Consider the following 21,219-nt stretch of genomic DNA (forward strand, 5'->3'; position numbering starts at 1 on the left):
TGATTTAAATTATTTTTATTGTAGGTTTGATGTTAGTAGCGATGAATTGGTTAATGCAGGAATTGATAACAAATTGAGGAATAGTCCTAATTGTGCTAACACTGGTAGTGAAATTGAAATTGAAACTTTTTATTTCCACTTCACCATAACATAAAAAATATGAACATATAACATTTGAATATACAATACAAATACATTCCATAGGAATTAAACAATTGATAAATACAAATGTCGTGAAGTGGGGAGACCTGGCAGAAGCAGTGCTTATGAAGGTCAGGCCACCAACGAAAACACACATCCCACCACCCCGCCCCCCTACCCAACCAAAATACACCTAAACATAGGAAAAGAAACTAGAAACTTTACACGTGCTTATTTAATAAAGACCGTTTTAGTATTTTTCTTTAATGTAAATGTCTTTGTTGGAAGCAAGTTTTCCCGCCACTTGAACATAAATATACCCCACTGATAATGATAAATGTCAAAAGTTGTCAGTAACTTAAGCTCACTAAATAAATGGGAGGTATGACCACGATAAGATGCATTACAAATTATTCTTACAGCTCTTTTTCTTTAGGGAGTTTACGTAATTGGGAGAAAAGTTTGCCCAGGATATAGCACAATAATGAAGATGGGAAATTATTAGTTTTATAAATAGAGACTAGAATATTATTTGGAATAAATGATTTAAATTTATACATCACACCTACAATTTTGGCAACATACGTTTGTACTTTATAAATATGTGGCTTCCAATTCACATTATTATCAATTATCACATCAAGGAATTTAGTAGTGCTAACATTACAAATTAGCTGATTATCAATCTTTATATTTATATCACAGACCGCTTTTTGGTAAGGACGAAAAATCATAAAGTTTGTTTTATCAATGTTTAAAGATAATTTACAAGCCCGAAACCAAACAGATACTTTGTTTAGTTCCTGGTTGACAATCGCTGAGACATGTTGTAAATTTTTGTGACGGCAAAAAATATTAGTGTCATCGGCAAATAATATGAAAGAAAGAATTGTTGAAGTTGCCTTAATATCATTAATATAAATGAGAAAAAGCAGAGGACCAAGAACAGACCCTTGAACTCCACATGTTATTGAATTCATGGTGGAAGAGCTAGACTTAAAAGTTACAAACTGTTGTCTATTACTCAGGTAGCTAAAAAAAAAACTTAAAGCAGTCCCTCTAATACCATGATGAGAAAGTTTTTAAGAGGATGTCATGATTTACGGTACCAAATGCCTTTTACAAGTCCAAATTGTTTATTTTTAAACGCATTTGCGACTTTGTCGATTAAATTAATAACCGCCAGATATGTTGCATGATTTGGACGAAACCCATATTGATTGTCACTAAGTATATTATATTTGGCAAGATAAGAATACATTCGATTAAAAACTATCTTTCTTGTAAAGAAAGGGTAAAAAAGAAAAAGGTCTATAACTTTTCTCATCTGTAACGTCACCTGATTTATGTAGTGGCAGGACTTTAGCATTTTTTTTTATAAATTTTGAGGTACTACTCCTAAACTAAGCGAAAGGTTGAAGATATTGACAAGGGGTTCACCAACCTCGTCCATACACTTTTTTTTTATTAACTACCCTTAATATTAAAAACCGGCTGCCTTATTATTATCCTGATGATTAACAATTTTGATGATCTCGCCTAAGCTTGTAGGAAAAAGAAAAAAATAATTTTCAACAGATCCCTTTGAAAAACTTTTAAGTGAAGTGCTCATGCTATAGACAATCTATTCCTGCACATTGAAGTTGAGATTGTTTAGCGCATTCTGCATTCGCTGTTAAACTTGGCTTTGTAAATTATACCTCAACGCAAATATGTACCTTGGCGTTTACGATTTCATCAAATTTAGTCACTTTCCCAAGCGATTATATGAGGCGTGAATAACCACTTCTAATTTCTTGCGTTTTCGGGAGGCTTTCCCAGTATTAATTTCTGCAATATTGATGTTTGATGTTTAAATGTTTAAATATAAAATGAATATTTTGTTTATTTCGTAACATAAAGCTTGTATTTTATTATAAGAAACACTTTTTCATGGTTTTCAAAACAGTATGAGTACATGCCCATGAGCTCCTGACTTTACTGTTATTGAGTCGAGGAGTCAGAGTGGATGTGGACTTCAAATGAGAAGAATGATGAATTAGTGAATAGTTTGAAGCCTGAACTCTGACTTATCTTCAATCCGATTTGCTTTGGACTTGAACTGACTGATCCATAAATTCCTAAAGCATGCGAAGGTTGGAATTTTAAACGTCAAACGGTTTAATTAATTATTTGTTGTTACACAGTCTGTGGACATTGTAAGAAGTTTTGACAAACACATTCTACTATGATATTATTGAACTATTAGAAACATTACTTGTATGTACTCATGTAAGTCAACAGGCTCACAGCTTCTAACGGCAACAATTACCGAAATTGCTATTCAAATAATTACATATTAAACAAGTAAACTTTCATTTTATCACATATTTCCTCAAAATATATTTCGTTCCCCCTCCCTCGTTCTCTCAGTAACAGTGACATTAGAATGCTTTCCATTACCAAGTTTGTACATAGTCGCATCCGTCATCATGATGCCGTTGTTCGCAAAGAAAATGAGTATATGTTTCGATGGTACATCAAATTAAAGATATGTTAAGCTTTGTAAAAATGAAGTTGACTTCACAGTATCATTAGGGTCCAACCAATGACCATCCACTAGATATAAACATTTACATGATTTAAATTGATGATTAATAAAACTTAAATGTTTCGCAAGTTACACTTTGCAATAACTTCAATCAGACAAGTATGAAAAAAATTCTTAACAACGACTATATTAGCGATGCTATCTAATAAAATTTTACAATTTTCTCTTAGAGAACATTAAAACTTTTAATAAACTCCTAGAATTTGTATACCGTTTGCTTCAAGTTTTTCACAAAAGACAAGAAACTCAGCAGCAGTGAAACGTCAAGACTATCTTCTTTAGAACAATGACAAACATTTACAAGCGTAGTCGACTTCATTGTTTGATTTGTAGAAATCCTTCAAAAATACTTGAGTACAAGTATCCAGATGCAAATTTATCTCACCAAAACGTTTTTATTTTATTAAATTGTTATATTACCAGTTTACTATATAAGTGCAATCCTTCATTGTTATGTCCTTTAACTTTTCCGATAGTAGTAATGTCCTTTCAACATGCCAAATGGTAGTAATGTCCTTTTCCAATGTCCGATGGTAGTAATGTCCATTTCAACAGTCCGATGGTAGTAATGTCCTTTCAACTGTCCGATGGTAGTAATGTCCATTTCAACAGTCCGATGGTAGTAATGTCCTTTCCATATGTCCGATGGTAGTAATGTCCATTTCAACAGTCCGATGGTAGTAATGTCCTGTCCATATGTCCGATGGTATTAATGTCCATTTCAACAGTCCGATGGTAGTAATGTCCTGTCCACATGTCCGATGGTAGTAATGTCCATTTCAACAGTCCGATGGTAGTAATGTCCTTTCAACTGTCCGATGGTATTAATGTCCATTTCAACAGTCCGATGGTAGTAATGTCCTGTCCACATGTCCGATGGTAGTAATGTCCTTTGGGACTGTCGTTTCCAAAACAACAAAAATTTAATGTAATGCCTATATTTCAATTAGAATTATGTAACTGTTTTATTTCTAGCATATTTATAATGCATGCACCTTAATGTAACTGACAAACCAAACAGGAAAAAATGCAACACCTTTACACAAACGCATAACGTCTATCTCGTTTCTCAGCTTTGTAACATTAGAATAACTGAACCAAATGCTGAAGCATGCATTACATTAACCTAAACTAAACTTATTATCATGTTAAATTTACATCTTCTGCAAAACGATTATCTTGGCTGGCTCATCATTGATGTGATATGATGCTCTCTCTTCTACACATCTGCACAACTTAGCTTCCTCCCATTGTGACGACAGGATCTGAAATTTACGAGCGCTTAGAGCTTGGATTTCACTCATAGATGTCTCGGCAACATTAAAAATGATGTATCCACCTAAAGAAAGAATGGAACAATAATGTACAGTAAACAACAAATCAGGTATAAGCGGTTCCATACAATCACATATTTTCTTTCAAACTATTCAGAGGAATTAAACTTTGATGCACTGTTCCACTTCAAAGGTTATATGTTGCTCCAGTCAATAATATTGTTAATAGTGGTAGATAGTGCAATAACTTGTGATGTCAACATGTGCAATGCATCAAATTCTTTCTTGTGTCATTTCAGATGGGAAAACCGTAGCCGCTCTTGGATGAAAAAGCCACCTTACTATGACCCGGCCGCTATTTTTTCCCCAAACAGGTTTGCAAGTGTGAGTAAATAGTCGTTCATGATTGGTCGGAAAAGTTACGTCATCACCATAGAAACTTTCACTTCGAGGTTCTGCATCCATTTGTTTCAACGAAGATATATCCGTTCAAAATTACCCGTAGCTTTTCGTACATATATTTAGATATGTTTGGAATTGGTTTAGACATATTTAGCACACTAGTATTGTATGATCTACTTTGATCGAAGTTTTCTGTGAAGGCATTAATCGATAACATCGCACAGTGAAAGTTTCGTACAGGGTACATCACACATGCGCTGTAGGCCTATATGTATTATAACTCTGTACACAGTGCAGTGACGGAAATATATCATACTATACACTATACTGTTTGCGTATATTTACTCAAGACTCGCGTCGTGAAGTTGCTTTTAGTGTAGGCCTACCCATTCCACGAAAGGAATTCTGATTTCAATAGAACGGCTCACGAATCGTGGATAACGTAAACACGAACCAAATAGAAGGTAGCGTATGTATCATAAGAGAGGTCAACATGTAATCCAAGCATTAAACTCTGTACACAGTGCAGTGACGGAAATATATCACACTATACACTATACTGTTTTGCGTATATTCACTCAAGATTCGTGAACTCGCGTCGTGAAGTTGCTTTTAGTGTAGGCCTTCCCATTCCACGAAACGAATTCTGATTTCAATAGAACGGCTCACGAATCGTGGATAACGTAAACACGAAACAAATAGAATGTAGCGTATGTATCATAATTGAGGTCAACATGTAATCCAAGCATCAAGGTAAAGTTAGGGCATTTGAAGGGAAACCCCTTAACTAGACTCAATCAAGTGTCAGTGTGTAACTCAGTATATGTCTTTGAACTTCCAAGCGATGGTTATTATTTATGCTGACGTCACGAGCAATCTGATTGGCTGAAAACTCCGTAATTGCAAACCTGTTTGGGAAAAAAAAATTCGCGACCCGGCCGGGTATCGAACCCGGAATCTCCCGATTACTAAGCCTCATTGCTTCAATATTGTAGTACAAATTATAGTATTCTGTAATTACCTTCAGCAAGCTATGAAAAGAACTCTCAAATTTGTTACAACTAACAGAACTATCGTGGCGGAAAATGATGAAACTGATCTAAGACCTAACACTTTACTGTCTACTAAATTACATAGGAGTCAATAGTGAACCATACATTCTTTTATTACTGTAATCCGTTTTGCTCTGTTACTTTAGTCACCTCAATGCATCCTTAGTTCCTCTGATTTGATTTTTCTCACATATTTTCGTTCTATTGCAACTGAATTACAAGTTCATTAAACAAATAACGTGTTGTAAGGCCAAACGAAAGCAATGTTTTGTTAATTGTCTGAATGTCATTTGTTCAAATGTTATTCTACAACGGAAGCCACGGAAGCAAGATGCCATTGTTGAGATACCCTTTGTTAATATATGATTGGTTCCTTTTCTATACAACACTACCATTAAATATACAAGTACCTTCCATCAATATACAAAAACCGGAGAAATTTTCTGTACTAAAGGCTTTGTAAATATACACCCATTGTCCATGAAATAACATAAGGTAATTTTTTTCTCTACATAATAAAAACGGTGACTTTACAGAACCGTTTTTGTACAATTATTAAATGTTACTTTCGTTTTACGCGATAGATTGCAGGTGAACGGATACCTTGTCTAGGTAGACAAAGCATATAGTTGTACAACAATTCTCTCTAAACTAATTGACAGAGACACTGCTGTAAATCTACAGATTTTGGTTAACAGTGTAGGTCCAATTATATTGTGAAGAAATCTTATTTTTGTGAAATTCTGCATGGATTTACAGTCGTTATACGTTCGATACGATTTTAAGAAAGAAAAATAAGGAACATTTTGACACGCAGATCCTGTACTGTTGTTGATAACTTCACGGAGAGGTAAAGGGGAGGGGGGGGGGCAATAATTACTTCCGGCTCACTGACAAAACCGGTCTTGAAACAAGCTTTCATTGAGCAACATTTGGCTCCCCGGAAAGAAGATGCATCAGACCCAGTGGGTTGTGAGCTGGTAAACCATCTTCATCATGAAGGTTTGGGCTATATGCTTCTAGGATGTCCTTTCATGGTAATTAATTTCCAAATCAAGTAAAAAAATATATGGCTGGCAAAGTTGCAGCCCATCACCTCCGGATAACGCGAGCACATTTCTTTCAAACAGATCAGAGCTCAAGGGAAAAGAAACCTTAAAAATTGTCTTTTAGATCAAAGGTCGATCTAAAAATTGGTTTGTAACCGTTTTGTGTTTGTCAACAGGTAGAATATGCAATAAACCTCACGATATGTAGACAATGGTGAGACGAATTCAAGTTGTAACCTACTGGGTAGGTGCCTGACCATAAAAAACTCGTTCCTACGCGATTGTTGACGTCATAGGTCAATGTTCAGAGATCAAAGACCCCAAAATGCTTTTTAGCCATAACCTGATTGTCACTCTGTTGGGAATAGTCATTAAAACAATATATGCAGAGAGCAATGAGAAAAATTAAAAAATAGTATGTTTTAAGGTTTTTCAAGATCGAGGTAAAAGGTCAATGTACTCCAGAAGTCAAATTGGCCAAAATTGTGCGGATTGCCCTCTTGTTAATGCTTTCATTAAGTTAACTACTAAACACTTACCCTTCTTAACGTAATCCATGAGCATTTGTATGGAGTTATACTGCACCGTACCGACAGAAAAAACGCCGCCAGCTACTACAGCGTCGTAGGAATCTAAAAAATGAAGAAATTATCACCTGAATTGACATCCAGTTATTGTTTTCTGTACAGTGCAAACTACATAACCTACATCATTAACCTTGCAATGGATGTAGGTGTCTCTCGTTCATTTCATCAATCCAACGTTGCTATGAAATATAACATTGATTATCAGTTTCACATAGAACACATTGATAAACAACAGCTGATAGGGAGCCAAATTTGTGATCTTTTTTAACCATTGAAAATAATGTTCTGTGCCTAAAATTAATTGAATAAAATTGCTAAACATTTGCTGCAGTTTTAGATCAAGAAACCATATTCTCATAGCATTTATGTGGCGCCGATATATTTGTTTTTCATATTTCATGATAGTTTCATGATATGTAAATCATTTGCCAAAAAGGAAAAAAAATCTTCAAAATGTTGCATATTTTGGGAATTCTAATACAGTGCATAAATATATTAAGTCAAAATATGTATCCAAAGTACAAGCAATAATCAATACATTATCAGTATCATAGAGTACATTGATAAACATCAGCACATTGGGAGCCATGTTTGTGATCTTTTTTACCATTGAAAGATATGTTCTGTGCTTAAAATTAATTCTTTGTCCCTCCAATGCTTATCTCCTACCTCTCCTCTTTCCCTGTTGGTTTCTTTCTTTCTTCTCTACATCCCTTGTCTACTAATCCCCTTACATCTATCGTTTTGTGTTACCATGCTCATTAACCTGTCTGTATTCTGTGCGTGTTTTTGTACCTTCTGTTACTGTTACTTGTTATTTAGCCTTTTTTGAAGAAGATCCTGCTAGGATTGAAACGTCAGGCCAACCTATTTTTATACCTAAATATAATTGAAGAAAATTGCTAACAATTTCCTGCAGTTTTAGGTCAAGAAACCATATCCTCATAGCATTTATGGGGGCGCCGATATTTTTGTTTTTCATATTTCATGATATTTTATGATATGTAAATCATTTGCCACAAGGAAAAAACATATCTTCAAAATGTTGCATATTTTATGGAATTCTAATACAGCGCATATCTATATAGTCAAAATATTTATCTAAATTTAAGTACAAGCAATAATCAATACATTTGATATGATGACATCGAACATGATTTACTGGGACCCTCTTGCTGGAGTGATAAAGACATGGAATTTCTAGAAAGGGACGGAACAGGGGTGTACCTAACAAAGAACAAACTTGTGCTCTTTTTAAAAGAAAAAAAAAACATTTCTTGCATGTTAACTGACTTAAATTATTATCTGGGGAAAGACCATCAGAGCCTGACATGAGGAATGTTAGACGGTTCAACGTTTCGACATTCTAGTAAGTTCAAGTAGGTTACATTTGATTAACTTTTAGCTAGGAACAAGACGTTAAGATGTGAATGTTTTCATTTTCAATTAATATAAGTATCACTGTAAGTAACCTGTCATCGGAATATCACTTTAATGCGTCGAAGGAAATATTCGATTAAACGGAATTAAACAGATACAAAATTGAAAAGATGAAATCCTCAAAGTCTTGTCTTTTCATGTATGATTCGTCCAGCGTTGGGGGACAAACTTCTCAATAGGTTATCATTATCTTCCGAATATGAAAAGTTGCTCATTGATGATTAGTATGATCAGTGATAGTATAGGATATGCATTGCGGGGAGGGTGGTCTGCAGAAGTGTTGATTATATATATAGCATGGAATTATGTACAGTCAATGTTACCAAGTTTGTTTTCGTATTGATTTTAGCTTACCTTCAGTTAGTCCTTTGATTTTTTCTGTTCCTATAGTAGCCAAGAGTGTGTTACGGTAAACTCTTTTCCTTATGGCAATATCAAGCATCTTCTGTGAAGCATCTAAGGCATCAATTGTTAGGAAACCTCGATCAAAAAGCTGAGAGCAATGATGTTAATATTGATATATAAGTTCAGATGGCTGAATAAGATAAATGTGCACAGCCTATCTCGAACGTTAGTACTCTTACACGGATGTCATATGTGCAATTGCTAGTTTGTTTTACAATTTGGCTCCCAATGTATATAATTGAGATTGTTAACTTTTCTTCTAATAAAAAATGTTCGTTTTCTTATTCGCTTGCTCCCCAGTACCAGACGTGTATCTGAAGGAGTCTTCCAATATCGGCTTATTGCAGAATTATGTGTTGATGTATGTGCTGTGTTATATATGTCAAGTAGGTTTATGTCAATGGGGATCGTTTTTAATGAATTGGTTGATATATGTTTTGATTTGTTCTCTTACCTCCACCGTTACAATAACCTCCGCTGTAGACGACAAGGCCATTATGACTTAAATCATTTATATAGAACGTTCCATTGCCCTAGAAACTTCAACACACTGTCCAACACGTACAATTAGTTTGACATTCAACCTACCAGACAGTGACAAAAAAGGAGAACAATGCTTAATTTAAATGGCTGAAAACAAATAAAATCATAATATTCACTGACCGAATTAAACAGGTAAATACTGTTATAATACTTTTAACAATATATATGCAACTACGATAGAAAATAAGTGTATAAAAGAGATTGTGTTTTTAAATGTTATCCAAATGTTTAGGGAGTCATATTGGAAATGCAAATGCAACAACGTGCTCTATGCGGTCGTCACCAACTTGTGAAAGCACAGCCCCAATTGCCTCATTACTTGCATCATGTACCGTTATGTAGTATCTAATACAAATGGTCGGGCAACATCGGGATGGACCAAAATAGGACTACTTGTCACAGTTAACTTAGGCTCCTCAGCAATATCTTTCTGGTTTCTATCAGATGTTTACACCTCACAAGGAGAGATAGTTAGATAGGAGACTACTCGGAAGGATACACACACTTACCAGTTTGCCTATAATGCCAGATCCAGCGCCTAGGTCCAGAATCACAGCACGTTTGTTTGAAACATATTCAACAACCGTTTCCGCTAAGTCTCCGTGGTATCGAAATCCTGCATTTGGAAAGTTCTAACAGAAAAGCAAAGAAATATGTATTTCACGTACTTTGATGAGGCGCATGTGATATAGGATGGTAGGAGGCAATGTTACCGTCTCATATTGCACCGCTTCGACCATTCATCTAATAATCTAAAATGTTTAAGAATACATACACATACGTGGTCTGTCTACTATCAACTTCATTTTATAGGGTTAAGGTTATGCAAAACTTCACTATGAAAGAAATTGGCCTATCGATTTTCATTGTTCATGTATTGATTGACCGAAGTTATACTTCAAGATGGTACCATAACGACATTTTTAAGAGTTGTCAGTTGTAACCAGTTGCTATAACCTACGTTAGAGGCATATTAGTAACACAAAAATATAGCTTGTCATCACAATCTGCATTTTAGTCCTCTCTATTAATTATACTTCTGAAACTTTTGAAAAATTAATAAATTTGTTTTGAAAACATGCTCAAAAACGATGATTGTTTAATAAACTTGCTAGAATGTAAATTGAATAAACAATAGAGCATGCTTTTGGCAAGTATGCGAATGCCGAAAATAGCTGAAAGTACAGTAAAAACATGGACCTATTGACATATATTCAGAAATATCTTAAACGAAACATCTTCAGTTTAATTCGTGTAAGCGGAAGTAAAAGCAGCAAAACTGAGAGATTCGTTTCAAATAACCCGGATCGTTATGTAAAGGTTTTTACAATGAAAGACAAGATTAAAGCACCTATCTGCATATACACACCTAACGGTGATTCAAATAATAATGTTCTACGTACCTTGTCATATAATTCCGAGTTCTTGTTGTACCATCCAATAACATCATCAGTCTTTTCAGTCTTCATAATTTCCCACAAAACAGTTCGCTCATGCAGATAGGTTTTCAAAGTCGACATGATCACATGGATTGTATTTTTATCAATTAATTTAGTCAGCCTGATTCTCGACCAGATTCAATAACAGAAAAACAAAATCGCCTGAGCTAACCGACTGCTATGATGGAGTTTCTATATGCCAACTGAAGTAATTATTCGAAATGTGTGTCATTCAGGTCACGTGAATTGTTAACTGCTTTCGTTATAACTAAAAAGTATACCTTATATATGGCGCTCCCACACACTGACTAAATGTACCCGATGTTAGGAAATACTTTTCTATAGTGTTAAGATAAATAATGCCAGAGGTCCAGATGGTGTCACAAATATGTTAATAAAAACATGTAGCTCTCAGCTAGCGCCAGTGTTCACTCCGATCTTCCAAAGAATACTTGATTAGGGCTTTATTCCCGAGATCTGGAAAACGTCAATCATAACTCCGGTTCCTAAAACGAAAGTGGTTTCAAGTTTAAATGACTACCGTCCGATATCACTCACGTCAAATATCATGACATGTCTGATTAGTGTGGTACTAAAACTTCTTCTTGCTAAAAAGGTGTTGTTATAGTTAACAATCAGTTTTACCGACCAAAGCAAAAGAGGTGTAGATGACGCCATACTTGTTTACTTCCATGGGGTCTTGAAGCACTTACCCAGCAAGCACAAACTTGATTTCAAAATATCAGGAAAATATTTAAACCAATGTTATGATATCGTTATGAATAATGTTATTCAAACGTAAATGTTGAGTCGCTAGAATAGCAGGATGACGATTTCACAACGTTTTATATAACATTATTTTGATGTTAGCACAACGTTCTTAAGATGTTGCAGAAAAAGTTATAAATACGTTAAAATATCATTTTGAGAAATATTATGATAACCTTATAAAATAACGTTATAAAAAAATTAAATGTTGAGTCACTAGAATAGCAGGATCACGTTTTCACAACGTTTAATTCAACGTTTTCTCGTTGTTAGCACAACGTTTTTAAAATGTTGCAGAAATGTTGTAAAGACATATTAACATTTTTACAAATGTTTAGATAACGTTATAAAATAATGTTATTAAAACGTTAAATGTTGAGTCGCTATAATAGCAGTTTAACATTTTCACAACTTTAAATATAACATTATTTCGATATCAGCACAACGTTTTTAAAATGTTTCAGATTTGTTTTTCAAAGACGTTATAGTAATGTTTTGACAACTGCTATAACGTTATAGAAAATGTCATGACATCTAAGAGCATTTCAAAAACTGAGAGTACTTTAGACGGGTTATTCAAGTTGTGAATGTAATGAAACATGAGATTCGGAATGGTTGCGCACTGTCTGGTGCTTCCAACACTGTCAGAAAGGAGTTAGTCATACTTGAATACTTTCTGTACTGTCAATTTATTTTAATAAAGTACAAATCATGACATTGTCAGAGAAAGCACATGTGTAATAGAAAACAATCATTACTCTAAAGATCCACCATCTTTTTCCATGGAAGTCCTTTTCCTCTTCTGTGCCAAAGATTTTTGTCTCTGTTTAGAACCAAGAAAAACAAATCATGCTTGATTATAGATTAAACACTGTGAAATGTTGATTGTGTATTTGGTTTTGCCTTCAAACATTACATGCCATATTTACAAGGCTTTCTTCATACAATGTTATAGTACTTAAGCACTGGCCATGCACCTGCAACAGCGGGAAACACTTTCTTTTGATCCCAGATAACCTTTGATCAATGCCAAACACAAAATGGGTCTTCTTAATATAGAGCGTTGAAATCCCCATGTATGAAATCTGTTAATTTAATTTTCATTTGTTTTGGGAAATTTTAGCATTTCTTGCAATACCATGTTTTAGTCCTTTACACCTTTGTAACTCTTTTAACCTAATATTACCTTTATAAGCATTTGATCTCTGTTGACCCTAGATGATCTTGAACCTCCACCAACATTAATATGGTGTTCTTCATAATAACACGGTACACTATATTTGCCAAGTACGAGACCTGTCAAGACTACAATACGGTATTTACAAGATGTACACACTTTGATCTGTGTTGACCCTAGATGATTTCTGACCTCCACCAGCTTCAACAGTGTTCTCATATATTTGAACATTTATATTTCAACAATGAAAATAAGCTATGAAGATTTTCAACCTCTGAAATATATGTCTTTAATTGTTCAAAACTTAATACCGAGCCAAATTTCACAAAGGAACCTCCTCCCCACCCCAGCACCCTAAAGAAGGTTGCTATTTATTCCAAAGTGTTTATCATCACATTTATGCTCATGTTATATCACACCACCCAGGTAGTAAAATTCACCTTTGACATCCCTGCAAACCTCCCTGTATTTATTTAGTATATTGACTTATACGCAAGTTTGAAATTACATTGTTTACCAATAACAATTCTAGAAGTTGCTATATGGTATAGGCAGTATTGTTACTGGGATTTTAAAACTTGCGTCCACGTGACGCAACATCTTTAAATGTTTGCGTCTGCTCAGTAAAACTTGCATCTAGGATGCTGTCCTCCTTGAAAACCTGCACTTTAAAATACCTCTACATGAACGCGCAATACTTAAATATATAATGACCCTGACAATACGCTGGCTTGTGCGTAATGGAAGCGTGGTATGCCTATAATGTGTACCAAAACATGTAATGATGAAACCGTTATTTAATTACAATAGCAACATGACTGTCAAATTTCGAAGCGAGAACTTTGGCCGTTGACTAGTTACCATATATGCAGGCATGGACGGCATACAATGCACACTGCTGTACGGTATAGAACTAAAGTGTATATGATAATGTGATAGGTTATGTATATGCTGTGAATTGTCGTAGGAAAAAACGAGTGTCTAGACGTAATACCAGCATAAAAATACTACAATAGTCAACTGATTTAAGTGAACCATTACACTCTGCGTGCATATGTCATGAATGTCGGAAATCAAATAAAACGATTGTCTAGACATAATGCCTGAATAAAACTACTGCGCTTTTCAACGGATTTCATTGAACCCTTAAAGGAATAACGAAAGCGGGGATAATTGTAAAAAGTAAAACACCCTCCTGAAATTTGTTGTACAAACAGGGTGGTACTAAACCTCTTGTAAAACAAATAATCAGATTTTGTCAACATGACACTTTTGAGATATTAGCTGTCAAAGATGACTTCGTTTGTACAGAGCAACCTAGCAATCTCGTTAATTAATATTGAGAAAAGCTAAAACACTGAAATTTGGTAAGTTGTACAAACTGTATGTTTATAATTAAAGTAAAAAAAACCTCACAGTTCTCACATGGTTAGTTGTAAAAAAATGGCATCAAAAACTTTTCCTAAATGCTGAAAAAAATAGCAACTTCAGAGCTGGCAAACCTCTGAAAGAATCAAGTATCCTGATGTAATAGTCTAGGAGCAATTTCTCACTTAAAATTGCACAATTTTTCTCACAAAAATATCCAAAATTGATTAGTTCACAATTCAGAAACAAAAATATTGTCGCATGACTACCTACTGTAGAACCACAGATGATTTAGTTTGGCTTTAATACAGATGGTCCAAATAATACAAGAAAGGCCTAGTTTCATTCAAAGCATTAGGCTAGTGCCACATACGTGCAATCGCGAATGTTTTTTCCCGAACATTGTCATAGGTCTAGATGATCATTTATAATTTACAGCGGTGGGCTGCCCAGGCCTATACTAAAGGCCACACTCTAATACAAGGCCTGGGGTTAGCTTCGATTTTAACTCAGATTCAGGATACAGGCCTAGGCTATCAACATCCACATCTGGAGGTTGTTTAACAACACATTCGCATTCAGGCCAAATCCGTGGCTGATAATGTGATATTCGCCTAGGCCTTTGCTAGGGCCTACACTAGGCAACATGCCAAGCGTTAGCGAAACCAAAAACGCTTCTAATCCATTATGGGCTTCATTTGCCTGCTAGGATTTTAAAAAGGGTACTGGTAATGTGAAGAAGTTACAAAGACACCCCCAAAACAGGTCGTTCTTATTTATGTCCTTTTTTTCAAATGATATAACTTTTTTTTTTAATAACATTTAAAATAATATTTTTACAACATCAGGCTTAAAGTTTTGCTGAAAATATTTTAATAACATCATTGAAATGTTTTTAGTTTTAAGAAGACATTTTGACAAGGTTTTCAAAATGTTATCATTCTGTTTTATTCAAGACTCTCTAAAACGTTTCAATATTACTTTAATAACAATTTTAATTTTAGGAAAGGCAATAATGTTCATGATCATTTTTTATTGTCGATGGCAAAGTAGTTTAGAGGGTAGTAAGATACAAGTACCTGGGAACGTATATTGATAATAAACTTAATTAGAATGTTCACACAAAAGCTGTTAAGGGTAAAGACTGCCAACGACGTAATTTCCTTAGAAAACTAAAACAATGCAGAGTTGATTATACGATCATGAAATTTTTCTACTAATCAATCATCCTAAGTGTTCTAACGTCTAGTATTATATGTTTCTTTGGCAGTATGCCGACGAAGTACAGGGCAGAGCTGGAACGTGTTCGGAAGTTAGCTAAACGCTGCATTGGTTCAAGCCTTCTGTCACTCTCATCCATATATGGAGAGAGTCTGATGAAGAAACTAAATAATATAAAAGAAGATCATACACACCCTTTTTACAGTCTTATCATGTTCAACAGATCCGGGATACGATTACAGGTGCCACATACTAACCGTCCAGGTTCCGTAATTCTTTCTTACCTGAGGCAATACACTTGTTTAACTCGCGTGCAAAGCGATATGGCACAGAGTGTGATCTGTCACTTGCAGCTCTCTGTGCTGATTCTGTAACAGTTCTGGTTCTGCTTATTTACTTTGATTCTCGTAGTTGTTCACTAATAGCTGTTTATTGTATGGTTCTGTTTATATTCACTACTGTTTTATGTTAACTGTTTTGTTTTCTGAAATAGACAATAAAGTTTCTATCTATCATCTCCCTTCATTTCTTCTAAACATAGCCCTTCAAGAGCAAGAAAGGTTAGCTAAGGAAATAGCTGAATTAACTACAATTATGAAGAGGTAATACATCCCAGTGACATGTATAAACATATTTGATAGCTTTTTCATCCGTGTCCTCATATTGTTAATGCATAGCATGTTTGCTCTGTCTATTTGTATATCCTTTGATAAATATTAAGAGATAACCCATGTAGGAGAAGTCTCTAAACATATGGAAAATTTTACCACGATTAAGACACTTGAAGTAAGGGTGATTTTGCTTAAAGCAGCTGTTGAGATCACTTTGTTCAATTGTTGATACTGTTTAATTCTACAATTTCATACCAATAGAGGTCATCAGATTGACTAATTAAGTTTCATTTGAATAAATTGATGTGAAATTCCAACTTTTTTAAATTTTTCATGTAGATTTCAACTATGTTAACTACGCTGCTATGTAACGTTTATGGAAGGTACAATTTTGAACTTTGAATCAAAGTGTTTAATAACATTTCTAATGACCTTCATTGGATGAACAAAATCGAGGTGATTGGCATAGTGTGATCAATTGCTATTTGCTTAAGCAAAATCATCCTCATAACTTCCTTATTTTTAACATGTAACACTTTTTATTTAGTAAGAAAATATACTGGAGAATATTCAACTGGTATATGAATGCGTATAAACTGGCTCTGTGTATCTGCAATGAGGGCGTATTACCCAAGTGTTATGATTGTACAGAGGGCACGCATTCACACGCCAGTAGAATCATGTTTTGTGTAAAGGCTGTGTTAAGACTTCAACTTGCGATTTGTCTTTCTTTTTTAGGTCAGTATAAAACTCTGGCATGATGTTTACCAAGTAATGCATAATAGTGTAACGCCATGTTTTCTCCTAGAAGACAAAGGCAACCATTATGATAAGCTTATCATCACGAATGACATCTATGCTACATAGTAATTCTAATCACAAGTATTTCTGCTGATAATCTGAAATAAAGTTTGACTAGATTTTGGAAGAGACATCATGGGCGTCAGCAGGTTTCAGAAAGTGGGGGGGTGGGGGGGGGGGACACTATACTATCTAAGCGGAGCGCCACCATTGGTTGGCGCGTAGCGTACCAGAAAATTTTGGGTACATAAGACCCCCTAGATCGCAGGAGACGGCCTTCCTGAGTCGTTTTTAGTTACATCAGAACCAGATCTGTGAGGAGAAATTTTGTCTCACAAAACTAAATTCCGACAGAAAGTACTGGTAGAAAGATGCCGTTCTGACACCAAGGGAAACGAATTACACAGCGTCCATCTCAAACGAAATATTTTCGGTAGTTTGGCATCATATAATACCCTGCATACAGGCAGAATACTGTCTGTATGGCCTAAAATATATGATATTACCTTCCTGGTGGGGTCTTCGACTTGTTTTCAAGTTGAAATGCGTCATTTTCTCTGATTCACAGTGTAGGGCAAGGGGAATTCCATTTCTGGCGAGAAGGGGTGCTTCCACAAAACACTCTAAAACATCGTTCAAACATCGCACAAACTTTTATCAGAGGTCTCGGACGAAGCGGGGAGGGTGACTATCGGAGGAAGGGGGATAAAGGGCCAAGCACTGTTCTAATTTCCAGTGCAATTTATTGATAATGATTCTTAAGTTAGATTCTACTTGAATCAGCTCAGCAATTGTGATAGAAAATCGCGCATATGCATGTGATTTTTTTAATAACTGCTCTGAAAAGTGGGGGGGACAAATGATATGATATCCCCTCCACTTTTGAAAGTGGGGGGGACATGTCCCCCCCCCCGTCCCCCACCTGTTGACGCCCATGAGAGACATTGTGCCGCGGTTGGCACTTTTCCCAAGAAACATCACACTTAAGAGCTTTAAGGTCTAAACACTTTTAAGTATAGAACATCAGGAATAAAATCAACATGTCAAAAAAACAATATCAGCATTTCAAGACTAATGTCAACCTTTTTAACATGTCAGACATTTGAATTCGGCTACTCTATCGGCGTTTATTAGCGGTATCACACTTTCAGAAAGTATATTAACATATTACGAATAAAACAGCATGTTACAAGTTAACATCTGCATGTAACGGCTGACATCAATATGTCGCACCTTCATATCAGTATGACAGAGAAAAATGTTTGAGAGCTTGATATCAGAATGCAACGAATACATTGTAAGGGCCTGTCTAACTTGTCTTCTCTTGTAAAAAAGGTGGAGGGGGAAATGGGGGTTGATAACAGTTTAACGTTTCAGAACTGAAAAGAATCACCAATCATTAAGTTTACACCACATGTAAAGTATGTGGAAGTAGTGGGCACATCATCTCCATTATGTCGGTTGTGCTCATAGATGTGAACGCAAAAGCAAATAATTTATAAACATTATTAATATTCGTGCGTATGTTCTTGTAAATAAAATGTGTTTGGGAATACATTTTCAATGAAATTATAAAACAGATATACATAGTGTTAATATGATAGTAATGGTACAAATTAAAAAGTTTCCGGGTTTACTGATATGAGCAATACTTATAAGCATGATTTAAGTCCACATTTTAATGAGTATTATGCTAGCAGTATTATTAATGATATTATAAAAGTAATTAAAACATATTAAAATGATTCTTAATAAATCAAGTTTCAAAATGGATAAATGCTGTCACAATAAAAATAACAATGCACAAAGAAAATGAAGATAAACAAGTAAGAAGAAGACTATAAGGGATAAGACCGAAAGGAATGTAGTCCTTGATATAATAGATTGTCAATAACTTATATCATTAATTTAGTCAGAGAATGAGAGAAAGAACGAGAATTCGAGTCGTTCCCTACAATGAATTCGTTCATCATTACATTGCAATTGAGAAACGTCCTGTAGCATTTTTCGGTGTTTTTTATCGGTCTTTCCGTTATATATGAAATGCATTAGAAAAATCCTTAATTCGTAAACTAAAAATAAGATAAAATAAGAACCGTAAAAGTTTACAAGGTTGCTGATTACAAAGTTGTGATTATTTGGTTATCATGTTGTCTTGCGTATAGCTGAGTACCACAGTGGGTATTGACAGTATGTATGTAAGACTTGAAAATTAATGTTTTATTGGTTGTAAATTAACGTAGAAAACGGTAACAAGAAGGAAATCCGATAATCACAAGGAATTACAAAATTTGCAGATGTTTTATGTTGATCCTAAGCAGTTAATTCAGTGCCTATGATTCGCTCCTTGCTTCACAGCTGGTAAGGCCACGAGGAAACAGTTATCGAAATCAGATATGATGGCTCATTAAAAACACCAAACTTAGAACAATGTGTTACACAATTAACAAAGTTACTTAGAAACTGCAAGACGCATCTCATGGTAAATATATTGCAAGAGTAGGTCTCTGGTACCAGATATCCAATAAAAACGTTAAGTTAATTCATTCATTATCACAATTACTTAGAAACAGGGCGTTCAATGGAATAAATTTCTTCTATATCAAAACAAGACTTTTAGTGACCAATATTTAGTACATCGTGGTATATCGCCTTGTTGAATGTGTAACCAGAGATCTAAAGCAACCCATTTGTGACGTAACCAATATGTTTCCTTAAACTTCCACCAGCAATGTAACAGGATGGAAACAAAGAAGGAAAAAAAAAAGATACATAACTCTCAGTAGTAACACCGATTGCTTATTTACCAGTTTCCACTTTGCTGCAATACATATTACAAGTTTTTTTGTTTTTTTTTGCACTTGTCGAATTTTCAGTTTACATTAATGAAGCATGGTTACAATACTTATTTGTTGTTGTGTTCATAATATTTTTTATATTTTGTTGCGATACTCTTATAATCCTTTCCCTTTATTTATATGATTTACTCCATAATATAAAACAGGAGCATACGGCTAATACTTTGACCGTTTACAATAGCGATTACAAGCAGTATGTATTTAAATATATATTTGTTATTTGTAACATTGCCAATTTAATAATAAAATGAATTCTAAACTATCAAAGAGTAAATTTAATTTTCGAACATTATGTTGCATTGATTGAAATATTTTGAAAAGTTATCATAATGAAAAAATGGACATATAGGTATTTTCTTAACTGAATCAGCTTTACATTTAATGATTTCAAACCACAAAAAAACAGAATCCTTTGCTACAAGAAGAAGCAATTTTTAAAATATTTGCCCGTATCCAGGTGTCTCCATATCTTAGTGTAACAGACAACCATCGTACATTTGCTACGTGAAGTTTCTACGTCATCTTTCAAATTCATTACCTATAAATCAAAAGAACATGAACTAATGGAGAAAAGACAATATGAATGAGACTTTACTTGCTTAAAGGATTAACTTTACAATTCAAATATTCCTAATAACTATTTTTTGTCTCTTGAGGACAGATATTTGTCATTGGTAGCCATTAAATTGTGAAGTTCGTGCGAAGTTATCAAACGAAACTTTTTTACACAATGTATAAATCGATTTAATTCAAATATATCTAGTATTGGATCCCCGCTTTTTGCTAACTCGTGTGAGATGGAGTCTTTGTCTCGTAAATGAACAAATACACATATATAAAGATATTTCACGACAACAACATATCATTACATGAAATGAAAACAAATGAAATATTTACCGATGGTGCGTAAAGTCTTCATTTACCTTGAGAAGGTGGTAGGGGGGCTGTTCTTTTTTCCTTTTTCCCTTTCTTATCAGGACTTCTGGACTATAAATTACAATTTTCAAGAGTAGCAACTCATTATAATTATTTTATATTGTAACCGTTATAACACAATACATCTTTGAGAGGTCAGTAATTGTCGCTACTTGTTTACAGAGGTCCCAAATTAAACACACTAGTAACAAGTGTTCCGTGGCGTCTTGACGCAGAAATTATCTAAGTAGTACAAACCGGTTATTGTCATTTACAGAATGATTATATCTTCCTATCAATTTAACGAGCTAACCTTCATCAAGAGTTTCACTGTCACAGGCCCAAATTGAACAAAGTCACAATTCAGAAATGATATTTCTATTGTTATAGTTGATACCGGTACCATACAGGTTCAGCATTTGGAATAGGCCTAATCTGTCTTTCTGATGGTGGCCCAAACTACCGTTACTTGCTTAGACTAAAACAATGTGTGCATTCTCTCAGTATAAACATCTACATCAGGGATATACTTTGTAACCCTGTGCTGAAATGTGTAGGTAAATAATTGTATATATTGA

General features: G+C 34.6%; 2 protein-coding genes across 3 annotated transcripts in view; both read right to left on the bottom strand.

Moving 5' to 3' along the window:
- Positions 1-15,780, bottom strand: LOC139976980 (uncharacterized). Of its 2 annotated transcripts, XM_071985914.1 has the most exons (8): positions 15,651-15,780; positions 12,449-12,513; positions 10,887-11,428; positions 9,993-10,115; positions 9,395-9,524; positions 8,890-9,028; positions 7,048-7,140; positions 1-4,070 (listed from the first exon to the last, which is right to left on the bottom strand). In XM_071985914.1, exons 5-8 carry the CDS (start codon positions 9,434-9,436, stop codon positions 3,886-3,888), a joined length of 459 nt encoding a protein of 152 aa, XP_071842015.1. In that variant the 5' UTR covers positions 9,437-9,524; positions 9,993-10,115; positions 10,887-11,428; positions 12,449-12,513; positions 15,651-15,780; the 3' UTR covers positions 1-3,885. The 2 variants fall into 2 exon arrangements, with proteins under 2 accessions (XP_071842015.1, XP_071842014.1); XM_071985913.1 differs by lacking the exon at positions 9,395-9,524.
- The window catches only part of LOC139976978 (uncharacterized), a 20,358-nt gene continuing 14,426 nt past the window's right edge, over positions 15,288-21,219 (bottom strand). Inside the window, exons 19-20 of the mRNA XM_071985910.1 lie at positions 20,624-20,713; positions 15,288-20,264 (exon numbers count right to left, since the gene is read on the bottom strand). Coding sequence (XP_071842011.1) covers positions 20,642-20,713 — 72 coding nt within the window. The 3' untranslated portion in view covers positions 15,288-20,264; positions 20,624-20,641. The remainder of the gene's footprint in view (positions 20,265-20,623; positions 20,714-21,219) is intronic.

The sequence above is a fragment of the Apostichopus japonicus genome, chromosome 12 (assembly GCF_037975245.1).
Source record: "Apostichopus japonicus isolate 1M-3 chromosome 12, ASM3797524v1, whole genome shotgun sequence".
In the NCBI taxonomy this organism is placed as follows: domain Eukaryota; kingdom Metazoa; phylum Echinodermata; class Holothuroidea; order Aspidochirotida; family Stichopodidae; genus Apostichopus; species Apostichopus japonicus.

Coding starts and splice junctions, on each gene's coding strand:
- LOC139976980 (XM_071985913.1), bottom strand. CDS start 11,003: ATGTCGACTTTGAAAACCTATCTGCATGAGCGAACTGTTTTGTGGGAA. Junction 10,116..10,886: donor ACTCGGAATTATATGACAAG/GTACGTAGAACA, acceptor CTTTTCTGTTAG/AACTTTCCAAATGCAGGATT. Junction 7,141..8,889: donor AATCAAAGGACTAACTGAAG/GTAAGCTAAAAT, acceptor TTCATTTTTTAG/ATTCCTACGACGCTGTAGTA.